An 18,130-nucleotide genomic window follows, 5' to 3' on the forward strand; every position below is an offset into this window, starting at 1 on the left:
TTATGAAAGGCTGAAGAGGCAAGAGAGGTAGAGGTGAAATCGTGTTATCTTGAGGGTGAACTTATGATAAATGTAATGCCATAGGTCCACAGGCTGTAAATGATTGGAATGTGTGGTATAAGTGTTTGGACGATTGTGGAGGTGGAAATATCAGAATGGGAACGCAATTTATGATTTAGCTAAAGTCAGCTGGAACTGAATTTATGGAGTCATCGTCACAGAGGGCTTCAACAACAAAAAGGATCTTCAGCTCATCGAGTAGTTTGGGACAAAAACAAACACCTTACTATTCTAATCACAATTCCCAGCACGTGGGTTAGCATTATGTTTCTTGACAGCACAACTGCACATCCAAAACGCTTTACATTTTAAAAGTGTTTCTGCCTCTCTCACTCATATATGCAGTGAGTTCCAGATTCCCATCACCCTCTGGGTGAAAATGAATATCCTCGCCTCCCTCCAAAAACTCGACTCCTAAAGTTAACTACGCCACTTGGCCATCGATAGCTTCACCAAGGGGAAAGGTCATTTGTTGTCTACCCTATCAATGGCTGTCATACTTTTATATATCTCAATCATGGCCGACTCTTGAGTCTCCTCTGATACAAGGAAAACAAACACAGACTATCCACTCCTTCTTCATAATCAAAATGCTCCAGCCCAAGGAACATCCTGGTAAGACTCCTCTCCAGTGCAACCACATCACTCCATTAATGCGGATTCCAGAGTCACATTCATTATTCTATTTTTGTCCAAAGTGAAATTTAATACACTTTCAGCATAAGCTGTCTGATCTTATACATCATGCTTTAGATAATAAAGGTAAGTATTGAATTTTCCTTCTTAACAACATTATTTAATTGTCCCTCTATTGTAAGGAACAGGTGGACATGCCCATCAAGCTCCCTCTGATACTGGTTGCTTCCCAGCATCCCACACTTATTCATATCGTACCTTCCCTTGCTTGTCGTGCTTAAGTAAGTCACCTTACACTTATATGGTTTGAAGTCCATTTACCAATGATTAGCCTATCTAACCATTTATATCCTTCTGTAATCTGAGGCAATTCTCCTCACTATTTAGCCACACAACAATTTACGTTTCATCTAGGACTGTACTGATCAGCCATCGTACATTCGTTCCTAAATCATTTGTGTATTTCGATGGTTTCCTGTTCAGTCATGCCCATCTAGCACAATATGGACATTTCAACTCAATACAAACATTTCTCCCTGAACTACATTAAATTTCATTTTCCAGCGTTCCTGAAGGTCACCATCTAAATTGGTCAAATGGCCATTATTGCCTCGAAGATTCACCATTAGTGCCCAAGTGTCTTATCTTCAGATTCTGCTCACCAGCACTATCCACACCACCCACTCCTGACACCTCATGGCTCATGTCATATCAGTGTCACTTTTTCCCATGCTAATCATCTCAATCCCACTCTTTTACACAAAATCCGTCTTTTCTGCATCAACTACGAACTTAATTTTGTTCTTGTCGTCTCCCATATACTGCACAAGTTCAGAACTCTCTCCTGAATCATTAAGACATCTACGGATTGAAGAAAGGTCCTTCAGAAACATCACTCTCATCAAGACTTTAACGTCTCCACATGCTGATCACACTTTAATAGACCTTTGTCAGTTTTACTTTTGGATTATAAACTTCTTTTAGCTTGCATCTTGCAAGGAAAAAAAAGTCTCATTTCCTCACACCTATCCACCTAACCCACGTCTGAGTTCACATCGGAGTTAAAGAATTGGTCTGAGTGACATTCAAGGAAAAGTCAAGCACGTTGTCGGCAGACAGATATTTGGATTGATATTTATGAGCATGTTGAAATGTGAAACTTCTTTTCACCTGAACAGAGGATGCCAACGCCACTGCTAACAGTGACAGACGAATTCAGCGGACTGGAGATCTTGCAGTCTCGGAGCTGCGATTCCTGTCCAAGACACTGGATACTATACACTCTCAGACACCTATCAATCTCCCCGTACTTTGAAAAGTTATACGTTTCTAAGGCATAACTGCATCCCAGCTGTCTGCACACAACGTCAGCACCATTCAGATCCCACAGGGTGTTCTGTGGGCTGCTCCAGCTTCCATTGTAGAGAATCTCAACACGGCCATCACAGTGGCTTTCCCCAATCACCAGTCTAGGCCACAAATTTTCATCTGCAACACAACATGTATTTAGAACAACGGCTAAACAGAATAGAGACATTCAAGAATCAACAATCAAAGGGTTGTACATCATTTTTCAAAGTATTTAATTATGACTTATCCGATATTTTTTCAGAGTTTCATCTTTGCTATCACCTTATTTTTGCAAATGTTTGAGAGAGGCGTGCGGCAATATGTGCTGTTAATATGGAGCCATGGCGAAATGAAATGATTTGTCAACAGCCCATGGTGGTTTTTGGAAAGTGGTCCAATGGAAATCAAAACAGGGTATTGCAATGTTTCAATCCATCATGCCAAATTGAATACTTTGTTACAGGCAACATTTGTGACGATTTTACTCAATACACACAATATCTTTGTTTTTGTCTTTTTCTTTTCTGACAGTGCAATCTCCAGATATGCTGCCAATATATCCGATCATTTCTCCCCAAACAGAATCACACCACCATAGTTTCACTAAAATCTGAGTGCATTCATTTCTCGTGCTCATGCCCCAACCTATGTTGACAAACTGTCTCCTCATTTGCACATTTCAATAAAACATATTAGATTTGAAAACACTTATCCATAACTAGTTTCAGTTAATTTAATGATGGTACTGTCAAACAAATATCCCCATCAAAATACAATGTTGCAGATATCCAAAGACATCATTTCCCGGTGATATCCTGCCCAAGTCGAAAAGGATTTCCCAATAGCCTACTTCTTGCCAGGCCAACTTTACTTGCACGTAGAAGATCAATAACATGTCTTTTAACATCTTTTCTCCACACTGCACAACAGTCAGTGCGATGATTACATGCTAATCAGCGATTTTAGAGCACAATTCTCAACAAGGGTCACTGGACTTGAAACGTTGACTCTGATTTCTCTCCACATCTGCTACCAGACCGGCTGAGTTTCTCCTGCAATATCTGTTCATATAAATTGATGGTCAATTTGGAAACAAACTCTTTCAATCTACAAGAAAGATCATCGGCATCATGGCATGAGTCATTGTAATGCATCACACGAGTTGCATCTGAAAATGGATTCTCCTTTTTCCTGCAGTGTTCCCATGACCGTAAATTTTCTGGTATTAATATTGAGTTCCACAGCATAATCGTTGTGATTATACATACTCTCGCTCCCCATCTGACTTCAAACGTGTTTGGTTATTATACTGGTTAAATTAATAGAGCTGTATAAATATGGGTCTCTTTCTAGGTTAAGAACTCAGATACCTGAGCATGAATTTTCTCCTTCAAGAATAAGTGAAAAATGAATAAGGGCATGGCTGAGAAGGAGTGTTCTGTACCCCATTTTAATGTCTGCCCCTCCACTCCTTACACATAAACCTGAACTCAATCATCTAATAAAAAGTTTCCTCTTGACTAAAATGAGAACTCATTCTGTACCTAATTCTCATGAGCGGAGTTACAAAATCTATCACATTCTGAGAAAAATAAAAACTGCTTACGCCTGTTCCAAAGTGAGTTTATGATGTCCAAACCTCTTGTGACATAGTAAAAAGATTTTTGAAACGTGAGAATTTCATTCAGTGTCATCACTGCTAACAGAAAGCATGTTTTTCTTTAAAAAAAAAATCCTCGTCCTAATGACATGTCGACATATTTAAAAAGTATTAATAATGCATGCAATTTCTACCGAGCCATTTGTGACTGTTCGGATACTCCCTCATAGGAGTTGAACATATGGGATACTCTCACTTTAGAGAGAGATGACCGGTCGTGATTTCACCAGATGATCTCGACTCGTCAGGTGAGGGGCGAGCTAAGAATGTTAGGACTTTCACGGCAACTTTAGATTGTGGGGCTAATGAACCAAGCTGTTGGAATCATTGTGCGGCACATCCCGCCGTTCAGACAACTGATCTAGCCGACCCCTTTAGAGATGTTGCAGTGCAGTGCGGCTACAATGGTAAAAGTTAATAATATTTACATTATGAAGATAATCTACTTAAACGTGGGCAACAAACGAGTTTATAATCTTTACATATTTGAGATATTTGCAATGTTCAAAGGCAGAGCATCTGGTGACCAATTCCAAAACAGTGTATCAGATGCTCGCTCTGATATGCAATCGTCCCAATTTCAATATTTATTCTCCACTTGTGCCCAGTCAGAATCTGGATTGTGTTTCCTTCTGCTTCGTGTTTGTTTTCTTTAATTATTTAACTTCAATCAATTAAATATTTTGGAAAACTATAAGTAAGTAAATTGTGCAAAATCGTCAGAAATCGATAAAGGAGGTTTCATTACAACTTGTTTATATATAGTAAAGAAAACAATTATAAGTTGGAGTTTGAGCCATTAGTAGAATGGAGCATGAAGATCCCCATCTTTTCATTAAGACGTAGGGTAACATTTCAAAATTAGCTCATGGCGCCAGACATCCATGTATTCAAACCATGAATTATGGCATTTAGCAACTTTAGTAGGCCATACAAAGGACTGCAGAACGCATAGACAATTGGCAAATGAAACTTAAAAAGAAGTGTCAGTGAGTATATTTTGGGAGCCTGGAAAATGACGAGCAACATTTTCACATTTTCACTTTTTGAATAAGTGCGCTTGGGCAAAAGGGCCTAGTGTTTCAAGAGCTGAGATGCTTGAAGTTGACAGAAAACCTGGCATAGTAATCAACAATGTACCTTAAACTTAAACTTGTAAATAATGATAATTAATGCAGAAGCAGAAACGTTAAGATTTTTATCTAGTTATGTTCTGGCCATTCCAAAAGCATTCTGTACAATGACATAATTCACGAAGTGTTTCTCGGTGCTTGAGGACCTAAAGATGAGCGATACTCAAATAGAAATACGAATAGGTTTCTATTTTTGACAAGGTTGTATTGAATTGGCTGTGGTTCGTCTTGAAACAATGCAGCTGGAGCAGATAGAGGTGTACGAGAATATGACTAGCTTGAACAAGGCAAGAAAGAAAACAGCTCCCTTTGACTCGTCGTCAAATGAATAAGGGGCAAAAATGTTACAGTTTGGGCAAGACGTGAGGTGCATATCAGAATGATAGTGAATCAGACAACTGGCAATGTAGATACTATTGTAAAGTATACATTGGTATTTAGGCAAGATAAATTCAAACAAATATGAAAGGTAAAGGAACCAAAAGGATCATCTTGGATGTCATGTCAGATACAGACTACGATTGAAGAACATATGACCCCCATGATGATACATGCCAGATGACGAGTTATTGTGAACTGGAATTGTTGCTGAAGAGTTTATTGGAAAGAGTGATTTTTAATAATTTCAAACAGTTTGGAAATTTTGTTCAAATATACAATCGTTGCAGGGAGTTTAACAAAAAATACTAATGGAGAGTCTTAAATTTAGTTGTCCAATGTTCATTTTAATGTATCAACATTGACCAGTGTGTAATACAATCGTGAATGATTTACTTTAATATAACCTGTGCAATCTAAACTTGAAGAAATCTCTTTTCAATGTAAATATAGAGATCTGGAAGTGTTTAATTTCCAATAATTGCAAGTATATTTCGCCACCTTGCAATTAGTGCATGACTACGTTAGAAACTATAAGGTTTAGTTTAGATTTGACACTGTCAGAGCAATGTCAGGAATGCCAGCGCCATAAATTTTGCAAGCACTAAAACGAAATGTGTCTTTATTTTTATTAAGTTTGTACTCACCAGAGCATATCATGGTGACATTGTTGTGTCCAGTGCAATCCTGGTGAGTGTCTGAAGACAGGGGGCACTTCTGCAACTGAGTCTCATTGCCTATACATTTAAAGACCTCATTGCCCATGAGTGCAGTACAGCCTCCAGAATGAGCAGAGCTTGAAATAGTTACGGCCACTCCACAGTCAAGCTGTGCACAGACCACATTGGCGTTTTTTCAAATCCCAGTGAAGACCACATACTGTTTTCAGGTGTCGCCGAACTGGACAGCAAGTCTGCCGATGCATTGGGAATTTCCAGGTACCAACCTCGGAACAACATGTTCTGAAAAGTAAAGCACTGAATCATAACAAATTACATCAACAATAACTCACATTATTTACTAATGAACATTCATCTGATTAATTAAAGACCTGGCACATTTGTGCGTGAAAAGTTCTATCAATCAGTGTGGATTTCGTTCCCTGTCGACCTCGTTTATGTTCACCCCCAGACCATCAGCTGGTCTGAGCGACAGAGACGTTCATCCTGCAGGTAAATGGCACAATGTCATTCTGTCAGCCAACACAATGTCGAATCTCGTTATTCATTGGGTTATATATGTGATAGTTCCAGTGGCATAGCTTTCTCGTTGTGGCTCAAGTGAAATCACAATGGACACCTGTCCTGCCTTTTTCACCAGACCATAAACAGTAACAGGTACTCACCTCTTCCATTACTTTAAAATATTCAAAACCTTACATAATGAGTCCCAAAAACTTGGTGATTCCAATTTTATAATGTTATTAATTATTGGACAGTTGACGTTCTGTTACCATATCACTTTCTGTTTTCATACAATACTGATATGACTACATAGAGACAGCAGTAAGTTTTCACCTGAACAGATGACACCAGCATCACTGTCGTGTGACCAGAAGAAATGGTCCCAACCCCCTGACTAACACTCCCTCAGGCCGTGCTCGGTCCCGCTGCACTCAACACCCCAGGTCACAATGGGTCCAGAACCCTGTCCAAAGTATGTCCCACCTGGGGCAGAGACCGCGGTCCCACAGTTCATCTCCCGACAAACAACAGTAGCATCTGGCAGATCCCAGCCTAAATCATTCACAGACCCCCAGGGTCCCATGTAGTGAATTTCCACTCGGCCAGCACAAGGACTGCCCCCGTTCTCAAGCCTCAATCTCGCTGTAAGATACAGAAATGGCAATCAATGTTAACAATGCATAAGCATGAAAGCTCCCACCACAGTCCACTTTCTCCATTCACAAGCAATGGGATTTAGAGGATGGAACGAACGCATTTCTCCACAATATAACCCAGAAAACGTATTATACATAGTGAAAGAGCCTTATTGACTTCCTCTTTTGTTTGCCTTTTTTTAATTTCAGCTTTCAATCATTCTGGAAATGTTAACTCTTCAACTGACTTTCCAATTGAACTTAAGTAGATCCCCACAATTCTGTCTTTAACGCTATTTTAGATTGTGATTCCCACAACCTCTACTACCACTGTGCGAACTGATTCTGCTCAATATCCATTTCAACATTTTAGCAATAAAGCCTCCAGTGGTTGACATCATGGCACCATGTGTTTGTATATTTGCGGCATATAAATGCAATTGAAAATTAATCAATCGTTACGGCCTGATAATTTGCATTTATAGGTGCAACGGGAGGCGGCAATACATTCAGTTGATCTTTTGATCTGCCATATTCCAACGTTTTGCAGATTCTGAGAAAATTAGTCAAATTGAGAGTAAAAATATGACCCAAATGTTGTAAAGTTGAGGAAAGGAGAAACAGGAATGTATAGATTGTAGAAATAAGTGTCGTATTAGAGTAATGCTCCTGTCAACTATAAATAATTTGCTAACAGGAAGGTTGAAAATTATCAACAGAGGTAAAGACAACATGGATTTATGGAAAGGGAGTCATGATTGTGAATTCTACAATTTTAGAGGCGTCAACTATTATATTAAATGTAGGAATACTGATCCACGTGATGTCAATTGATTTTAGAATGCATTTGATAAAATCCCACATAACAGTTTGATGTTCAAAATTAAAGCTCACACGAACTCAGGTAGTTTACTGACCAGTACTAGGAATTAATTCACAGACAGAGAATTAACATATTTTCAGTGAACAGTGGTGTTAAGTGGGGTACATGAGAAATCAGCTGTTAGGGCCGCAGCTATTCACAAGATAAATCAACGATTTTGGATAAGGGAATCAAGTGTGATATTGTCAGGTTTGCCGATGAACATCATGCAAAGAGGATACAAGGTCTTCTAGACAAGTTAAATCAGTGAGCAATGCATGAAAGGTGTATCTCATTCTAAATATTATATAGTTAGCGACATTGGAGGAAAGTAAGATAACAGAATATCATAATGTCATTTAAATATTTAAACTTTGGGAAGTCGTGAGGAACAAAGGGGTGGAGATGACCTTGTACACCAGTAACTGAAAGCACAAAAGCAGGTGCGAGATAGAAAGGCAAGTGACAAGTTGTTCTTCACTGAGAAATTTCTTCAGTACAACAGAAAGGTTTTATTTACAGCGCCTGTACAGGACGTTGCAGAGACCACAGGTGAAATATCGTGTTTGGAAGAATTTGAGAGTATCTAATTATGATCGGCCTGGACATATAGGTGCAGATTTGATGTTCCACCTGGCTTGGGATATCCCAAAAAATGATGATCACGGTCTTGGGGTGTGGGGTAGGTTGTTTCAGCCAGAGGTGACGAGAGCTTTCTTAACTCGGACGTTAGTGAGCCAGTAGTATTCTCAACCACATGGGGCTGACATTGAGTACATTCAATATGAGACGCATAGATTTTGCATCTCAAAAGCACGTCCATGAAAAATGTGGAAATTAAACGTAACAGGTAAAGTCCCAGAGGGTAATCGATCTGCTCTCTTATGAGAGAGAAAGACAGACAGATAAGCGAAAACTGATGGTTAATTTACAGAGGATCACCACGCTTCAGTCGAGGAGCGAGGTTGAAAAGGCAAAACTCTCAAAATAATGACAACAAGTATTTAAGAATGGTGATGACATATGTGTCATAGTGTCATACATACAGTTTGGAAACAGACCTTTCAGTCCAAAATGTCTATGTTGACCAACAAACACCAAATTGCACTAACCTGAATTTTGTCCATAGGCCACTATTCCCTAGCACTTTAAGCATCTATCCAGATGCTTCTTAAATGTTGTGAGAGCACTTGCTTCCATCACGATCTCAGGCAGTGCGTATTATATTTCTTCCATTCTGTCGGTCAAAACCAAGTTTCCTAGATCTCCTTTAAACCACATGCTCCTCATTTTTAATTTTTTCTAGCTGGTCATAGACATGTCAGCCATGACGAGAAGATTCTTACAACCTGTCCTGTCTATACCTCTCCTAATTTTCTATGCATCAATCAGATCCCCACTCAGTCTCCTCTGCTCAAGGAAAGCAAATCCTACCAACGCAATCTTACCTCATAACTGAGACTTTTCATCCCAGGTAAAATCATAATAGATTGCCTCTCCAGTACTGATAGTGTGGCGACTAGAACTGTACAGAATATTCCATCCGTCGCCTAAATGGTGTTTAATAAAGTAATATCAAGACTTATTTGCTCCTATGTTCTATGACACGTCTTGTGAAGTCAAACATTCCGTGTGCCTTCTTCGGCAAGCTGTCTACCTCTGCAGACACTTGCAGGAATGTAAGCACTATAAACCAAAGTCGCTTTGTTCCTCCATTTTCTTCAGGGACTTACCATTTATTGCATATATCCTTACTTCATTAGACCACCCAAAATGCATAACCAATCTCTTATCAGGATTAAATTCCATTTGCTATTGTTTTGCCCAAATTACCATCCGAACACTAATTTCCATGCCACCAATTTTCACTTAATCTAAAAACTTGCTAATTATACTTTCCACATTCATATCCAAGTGGTAAATAAATGACAGACAGCAAGATTCCAGCAACGATGTCTGTGGGAGATGACTAGTCATAAATTCCAATCATAAAAATAGCATCCACCATCACTCTTGCCTCCAATTGTCTCGCGAATTTTGAATCTAGTTTCCACCTTACTTTAGATCCCATGGGCTGTTCCCTTTTAGGCCAGCTTTCTCCGTGGGACTTTCTCAAAGGCCTTACTGACGTCCATATAAACCACATCAACTGCACTACTCTCGTAAACATAGTTAATTACCTTTCCAAAATGAATCAATTAAATGAATCAGACAAGATCTCTCTAACAAGTCACTGCCGACGATCCCTGATCAATAGGTCCATTTGTAAGTGTTGATTCATCCTGTCCTTCAAAATTGTTTTCCAATAATTTCCCTTCCCCTGGCCTCAGACTAACCTGTCTGATATTACCTCGCCTATCCCTGCGGCCTTTATCATAGAACAACGTTAGCTATCCTCCAGTTATCTGACACATCACCTCGGGCCAGCAAAGTGCTCACTATATCCACCAGGACCCTGATAATCTCTCCTGTTCCTTTATACAGTGTTGTGGGATAAGTATCATCAGATTCTAGGATTTATGCACTTTTATACCTGCCAAGCATCAAATAACGCTTCCTTATTAATCTCAACATGGTCTGGAACCTCATCACTGCAACTGAAATCCTAAGCCAAAATTTCTTTCCCATTTCTCAATGCTGCTAAGATGTATTCCATTAACAACTCATCCACGTTCTCTGGTTAGACGCACAGATTGTTCCTTTAGTCTCTAATAGGCCACACTCTCTACCTCTTCCTCATAACATTCTAATAAAATGCCAGGGATGGTGGGTGAGTATCAGTTCCTTAATCATATTTGCCAAGATTATCCTTTTACCTGCTAATTTCTTTTTTAACAACCCCTCTACATTCCTTATAGTTTTTAAGGCCTCCCCTGTTTTATTCTTCATATGCTGCACCTGAAGTATCGTTCTGTCTTTTTCTTTATCAAAATCTGGATAGTTTTTGACATCCAGGGGTCCCTGGACTTGTATGTCTTGCGCTGCACTATTGGAGAAACATGCTGGCCATGAATTCTCATTGTGCTACTTTTTAAAAAAAATCTCCCACTTTGCAAAAGTAGAGTTACCTACAAATAGTTGTTCCAGGTCTATGTTTGCCAAATCCTGGGTAATGCTATTGAAATCATTCTTACCTCAATGTCTACATTTAAATTTATGCACTATACCTAATCCTATCCACAATGACTTCGAAAATCATAGATTTATGATCGCTATCACCAAATGATCGCCCACAGACATGTCGACAACTTCAGCAGCTTCATTTCCTCATGTTAGGGCGAATAGTGCCCATCTCCGGTACAATCATCTTCATACTGGCACAAAATGATCTCCTGGACACACTCAAAAATTCCAATCCTTTTTCGTGTCTAATCCTTTCACATTGAGGTGATCCCAGTCAACATAAACAAAGTTGAAACACCTTGTCAGTGTAAACCCATTCCTCTAACATACTGAATGATTATGCTGTATCGTCGGACCAAATAGCCTAACCCGGCTCCTACTTTGTTTTGGTCTACGTAAATTCTATATGCAGTAAGAACTTAACATGCTCCATCAACTTTCCAGTGGATACCATTTCCTTGTAAACTGCTCATTGCAAAGCAATTGGACATACAATCTCAATAGTTTGTTCATTCAATTTCTTGCTGTGATTTAGAATTCTTCAGCTTAACCAGCGTGTTTAATCTACCCTAATTGATCGTGCACTGAATGGTTTGCTTAGCAAATTGAGAGATCAGCTACAATTCAAGTGCTGTACATTGTTCCAGTTCTAGATTTAGAAATGTGCATGACTTACTTGGAATGGCAGATTTCCTTCCCTCAGTAAAGTGAGTGAACCAGACTGATTGTTGCAACAATTGATTCATGGTTAGATACTAAAGCTTGTTTTAATTAATTGATTTGAAATTCCACCGTCTGCCATGCGTGGTTAGTAATTCAGTTGAGGTTGATTGGCTCGCCGAGCTGTTTTGTTGTTCCGCAGACGTTTCGTTTCCATGCTGGTTAACATCCTCAGTGCAGCCTCTGATGAAGCGTCGGTGTGTTTTCCCGCCTGGTTTTTAAACTCTGGGGTCCGTTGCGATGGATTGCCTAACTTCCGGGTTTCCTCCGTCGTGGAATGTATATGGGGTCGAGTTCAATGTGTTTATTAATAGCCTGCTTCGTGGAGCGCCAAGCTTCCAGGAATTCTCGTGCTTGTTTCTGCCTGGCCTGTCCCAGGATCTTGGTGTTGCCCCAGTCGAAGTCGTGATTCTCCTTGTCCATGTGGATTGAGATGAGTGAGTATTGGTCGTGTCTTTTTGTAGCCAGTTGGTGTTCACGTACTCGTTGTTAGTTTCCTTCCTGTTTGTCCGATGTAATGTTTCTCGCAGTCTCTGCAGGGGATCTTGTAGCTGACATTGGTCCTGTCCATGGTGGGGAGTGGGTCTTTAGTTCGGGTGAGCACTTGTCATAGGGTTGATGTGGGTTTGTGTGCCACTCTGATGCCCAGTTTTCGTAGATGTCTTGTGGTGAGTTCTGACGTGTTCCTGATGTAGGGTAGTGTGATGAGTGTGTCGGGGCGTGCAGAATCTTTCTTATGCTGTTCCTGTAGGTATCTCCTGACCCAGTTCTTTGAATATCCATTATCCTTGTACACTTGGAAGAGGTATTCCTCCTCCTCTTGGCGTAGTTCCATGTTGCGGCCGTGTGTTGTTGCCCTTTTAAATAGCGTTCGCACGCAGCTTCGTTTGTGTGTGCTGGGATGGTTACTATTGAAGTTCAATACCTGGTCTGTGTGTGTGGCTTTACGGTGTACTTTCGTTTGCAATTCCCCATTTGTCTTGCGCTCTACCATGACGTCCAGGAACGGGAGTTGTTTGTTCTTCTCCTCCTCTCTGGTGAATTTTATTCCAGTGAGGGTGTTGTTTATGAGTTTGTGTGTCTCTTCTAATTTGGTCCGTTTAATGATGACAAAGGTGTCGTCTACGTAGCGTATCCATAGTTTAGGTGGGATTTGCGGAAGGGCAGTCTTTTGCAGTCTTTTGTATCACTGCGGACTGCCCTTCCGCAAATCCAACCTAAACTATGTAATGTATGACGGTGATGGTAAAAGGTTCTGTTTCAAAGACTAACTCAAAGCTTTTACCCATTCTTGAACTGGTGGAGCTGTTAAAAACCTTTGGGACTCAAAACTAGTTCTTGTTTTGGAATTCCGTGCGTGTTCAAATTATTTAAAGAGGATATTTTTCTGTGCGATCAATGACCAGTCCTCTTTTGCCCAATTTCTTCACCCCGATATTGACGCAAATTGCATGAAGAATACGAACAGATCGCTTTAATTTGGTAGGACCAATGCAAGCAATTTCTTTCTCATTTCAGTCCACAGTTCTCTGTCAGACTCTCTTTCTTTCTCTCGCTCTCTCTCTCTCTCTCTTTGTCTGACTCTCTGTCTCTCTCTCTCTCGCTTTGTCTCTCTCTCTCTTTGTCTGACTGTCACTTCCCCTTCTTCGATGCTGTGTCTGACTGCGTCTTCTCCTCCTTCGCTGCAGCAACAGCACAAAGGCACAGTGGTTAGTACTGTTACGTACAGCATCAAAATCAGGGTTCGATTCCATTCTTGGGCTACTGTCTATGTGGAGTTTGCACATTCTCCTCGTGCCTGTGTGCTTCCTCCAGATGGTCCAGTTTCTTCACACAGTCTAAAGATGTGCAGGTTAATGTGGATAGGCCATGTTGAAGTGCCTAGACATGTGTCGAATAGATTGATTAGCAATTCGAAATGCAGGGATTGGTCTAGATGGGATGGTCTTCAGAGGGTTGATGTGGAAACGATGCGTCGAATGGACTCCTTCCACATTTCGACTGGAGGGGTTCTATGTTTCTTTCTCCACATCTGTCTCTCTGTCTCTCTCTCTCATTGCCTTTCTGCCTGTCATTCTCTGCTGAAGTATGGTTTGCTAACACTTTTCTTCATGGCACTGGCTACAGATCTGTTTGTGACTTGTACACTGTAATTACAGTTGCAAAGTTCTCCACCGTTGACTTAGAGCCCATTTACACATGGTTTGCACATATATTGTTCTGAGATCATTTAATTAATACGCCTCATTATATGTTATGATTTTGTCATACAAGACTGTAATACAGAAAACTTTACAAAGAATGCTTGTCTGAATGCGAAATTTCATAATAAAGTTTGTTTTTTCTCCACCAATGCGACAGATCTAAAGAGCAAGGAACTGAAACTGCATAAAATGTTACTTAGGCCAGAGCTCGACTATTTTCTGTCATTCTGGAGACCATGCTATAGGAAAGATGCGCCAGCAATGCGGTACGTGCAGAGGAGATTTTAACAGATCATAAAAAAAAAGATTGGACAGGTGGGATAGTTTTCCTCACGGCAGAGAGATTGACAGTAGACATGCTTTAGAGGTATAAAATTAGAAAGAGGGTAGATAGAGTAGACAAGAAGAAAGGTTGACAATTTGTAGAGGGATAGCTGAAGCAGGGCATGGATTTAAACCAAGGAAAAGAGGTTTAGAGAAAGTGCGAAGTTTTAGAGAAAGACCGAGGGAAGTTTTTTTTGAAGCAGAGCGTGGTGGGAATCTAGAAATCACTGTCTGTAAGGGATGTAGAGGCAGAAAACCTCAACACATTTCAGAAGTATGCAGATGTACAACCAGTCCATGCCGACCACAATCCCAAACTAAACTGGTTCCACCTGCCTACGCTCTGACCATATCCCTCCAAAATTTCTTATTCATGTACTTCGCTAAATGTAATTAAAACATTGTCACTATACCGCATCCGCCACTTCCTTTGGAAGTTCATTCTACGTACGAGCCATTCTCTGTGCCAAAGATTGCCCTTTACGTCCCTTCTTAAATATTTACCCTTTTATTTTAAGGAAATGCCCCACTCCCAGTCGTAAAATTCCCCTACTCTCAGGAAAATAGACATGTCGTTCCCTTATCTATATCACACAGTTTTTCTAAACCGGCGTAAGGTCACCATCAACCTTCAACGTTCTAGTCAAAAAAAAGAATTCCCAGCCTGACAACCTCTCCCCAGAACTTGAACTCCCTATTTCCGGCTTCTTCTTTCCTATAACAGGATGAACATAACTGTATGAAGTATTGCAGAAGAGTCCTCAACAACGTCCTGGACAAGCTCAACATGACATCCCAACACTTTTACTCAAAGGTCTGAGCAATTTCATCTGTAAACGTGGAGATATTGCATTCAGTTCCCTCCTCTAACTCATTAATATATATTGTGAACAGCTGGAGTCCAAGCGCTGAAACCAGTTATTCCAACATCCCACACAAAGCAGGGAACTGTTCTACATTGTGGTGCTGAAAAAAGATATAACTGTCGAACTGGAAGGGGTTAACTCATCCTGTGTTCAGTGACTGTCGTAATTGGATCTCCCCATGGATCTTCATTGACGGAGTCACTGGGGAGATTTCAGCTTCTATTAGTTAGCAAACACTTGCAGTATGTAAACCCCACTGCGGGACGCAGAAACAACTCCCATACTACCATAGAAGAGCTGATCCAGAGAGAGAGGGAGAGAGAGAGGGGGATGGGGGGAGTGGTCAGACTCTTGGGGTAATGGAGGTGAACAGTACAGCAACGGGGAGGAGTTTCTCCATGGCAATTTTCTGGCTTTCCTCAGACTATGCGTGGATATCACTAACACAGCGGATCATGGCGATGATTCATATTGTTCAAGCAGGTTACTATCCACTGCTGGCGCTCGTTGGAGTCCCTGGTAAGTCACCCTATTCACGGATTAAATTTCAGAACGACTTTGCAATCTCTTTCTCTTCGTGTCATTCCACTTTGGGAATATTAAAGACATTGTCCCAGTCACGAGCTCAGTTCACTGTCCTGCTACCTTATCTCCGCTTCAGCCATTAAACAATGGTGTCCAGACTGTTCACCTTCTTCGGGATATCGAAGACTTTAAGTTAACCTCTGTCCCGAAATCCTTCGAATCCCTGATTTTGTCATTTCATTGTCCTGGGATAGTGAAACTGTCCGCTTCAGATATAATAAGAACTGGCCACATTACTGGCTTTCATTTGCATGGGAATTCATTTTAAGAGCCGTGAGGTTATGCTGCAGCTCGAAAAAACTCTGGTTAGACCACACTTGGAATATTGTGTTCAGTTCTGATCACCTCATTGTAGGAAACATGTGAAAGCTTTGAAGACGGTGCAGAGGGGATTTACCAGGATGTTGCCTGGACTGGAGGACAGGTCTCATGAGGAAAGGTTGAGGGAGCTCGGGCTATTTTTTTCATTTGAGCGAAGATGAATGAGAGTTGACTTGATAGAGATGTACAAGAGAGGCATAGATAGAATGGATAGTCAGAGACCTTTCCCAGGGCAGAAATGACTATTACGATGGGGCATAAATTTAGAGTAGTTGGAGAAAGAAACATAGAGCCCCTAAAGTCGAAATGTGGAAGGAGTGCATTCGTCCACTCGTTTCCAAATAAACCCTCTGAAGGCCATCCCACCTAGACCAGTCCCTGCATTTCGAATTGCTAATCCATCTATTCGACACATGCCCAGGCACTTCAACATGGTCTATCCACATTAACCTGCACATCTCTCGACTGCGTGAAGAAACTGGACCATCTGGAGGAAGCACATCACACCAAGCAAATGGCAGGAAGTAACCACCTCCAATAAGAGAGAATTTACCCATCGTTCAATAGTGGTAACATCACTGAATCAACATAAGAAACATTTTGCCGACTATGTTTCCTCAAGTCGCTCACTTGAGTAGTACCAGAAGATTGGACGGTGGCAAATGTCATTCCCTTGTTCAAGAAAGGGAATAGGGATAATCCTGGAAATTACAGACCGGTCAGTCTTACTTCTGTGGTGGGAAAATTAGTGGAGAGGATTCTGAAAAATAGTATTTATGATTATTTGGAAAAGTACAGTTTGATTAGAAATAGTCAGAATGGCTTTGTGAGGGGCAGATCATGCCTCACAAGCCTTATTGATTTCTTCAAGGATGTGACAAAATACATCGATGAAGGTAGAGCAGTGGATGTAGTGTATATGAATTTTAGCAAGGCATTCAATAAGGTTCCACATGGTAGGCTCGTTCAGAAAGTAAGGAGGCATGGGGGTCAGGGAAATTTGGCTGTCTGGATACAGCATTGGCTGTCCAATAGAAGAGAGAGGGTGGTAGTAGATGGAAAGTATTCCGCCTGGAGCTCGTTGACAATTGGTGTTCCTCAGGGACCTGTTCTGGGACCTCTGCTCTTAGTGATCTTTATAAATGACTTGGATGAGGAAGTGAAAGTGTGAGTTAGTAAGTTTGCCGATGACACGAAGGTTGGTGGAGTTGTGAACAGCATGGAGGGCTGTTGCAGGTTGCAACGGGACGTTGACAGGATGCAGACCTGGGCAAACAAGTGGCAGATGGAATTCAACCCAGAAAAGTGTGAAGTGATTCATTTTGGAATGTCAAATTTGAATGAGGAATGCAGGATTAATGGCAGATTCTCAGCTGTGTGGAGGAACAGAGGGATATTCGTGTCCACGTCCATAGATCCCTCAAAGTTGCTACTCAAGTTGATAGGGTTGTAAAGAAGGCGTAGGGTGTGTTGGCTTTCATTGGCAGGGGAATTGATTTTAAGAGCCGTGAGGTTATGCTGCAGCTCTAAAAAAACTCTGGTTATATCACACTTGGAATATTGTGTTCAGTTCTGGTCACTTCATAATAGGAAACATGTGAAAGCTTTAGAGACGGTGCAGAGGGGATTTACCAGGATGTTGCCTGGACTGGAGGGCAGGTCTTATTAGGAAAGGTTGAGGGAGCTAGGGATTTTTTTTCATTTGAGCGAAGATGGATGAGAGTTGACTTGATAGAGGTGTACAATAGATAGAGTGGATAGACAGAGACTTTTCCCAGAGCAGAAATGACCACTACGACGGGGCATAATTTTAAAGTGGTTGGAGGAAGGTATAGGGGAGATGTCAGAGGTAGGTTCTTTACATAGAGAGTGGTGGAATGCGCTGCCGACAGTGGAAGTGGAGTCAGATGCTTTAGAGGCTTTTAAGTGACTCTTGGATGGGCACATGGAGGATAGTAAAATGTAGGACATGCAGGATAGATTGATCTTAGTAGGATAATAGGTCGGCACAACATCGTGGGCTGAAGGGCTGTACTGTGCTGTACTGTTCTGTGTTCTATGTTCTATAATGTGGTTACCACCTCCAACA

The 18,130-nt window shown here is 40.9% G+C and overlaps 1 protein-coding gene across 1 annotated transcript in view; it reads right to left on the reverse strand.

Annotated features, from left to right (window-relative positions):
• Positions 1-18,130, reverse strand: part of LOC109935755 (scavenger receptor cysteine-rich type 1 protein M130-like) — a 156,672-nt gene that overhangs the window by 127,501 nt on the left and 11,041 nt on the right. The window contains exons 2-3 of the mRNA XM_048619057.1: positions 6,801-7,043; positions 1,867-2,184 (exon numbers count right to left, since the gene is read on the reverse strand). Coding sequence (XP_048475014.1) covers positions 1,867-2,184; positions 6,801-7,043 — 561 coding nt within the window. The remainder of the gene's footprint in view (positions 1-1,866; positions 2,185-6,800; positions 7,044-18,130) is intronic.

Source organism: Rhincodon typus, chromosome 42 (assembly GCF_021869965.1).
Source record: "Rhincodon typus isolate 14 chromosome 42, sRhiTyp1.1, whole genome shotgun sequence".
Taxonomy (NCBI): domain Eukaryota; kingdom Metazoa; phylum Chordata; class Chondrichthyes; order Orectolobiformes; family Rhincodontidae; genus Rhincodon; species Rhincodon typus.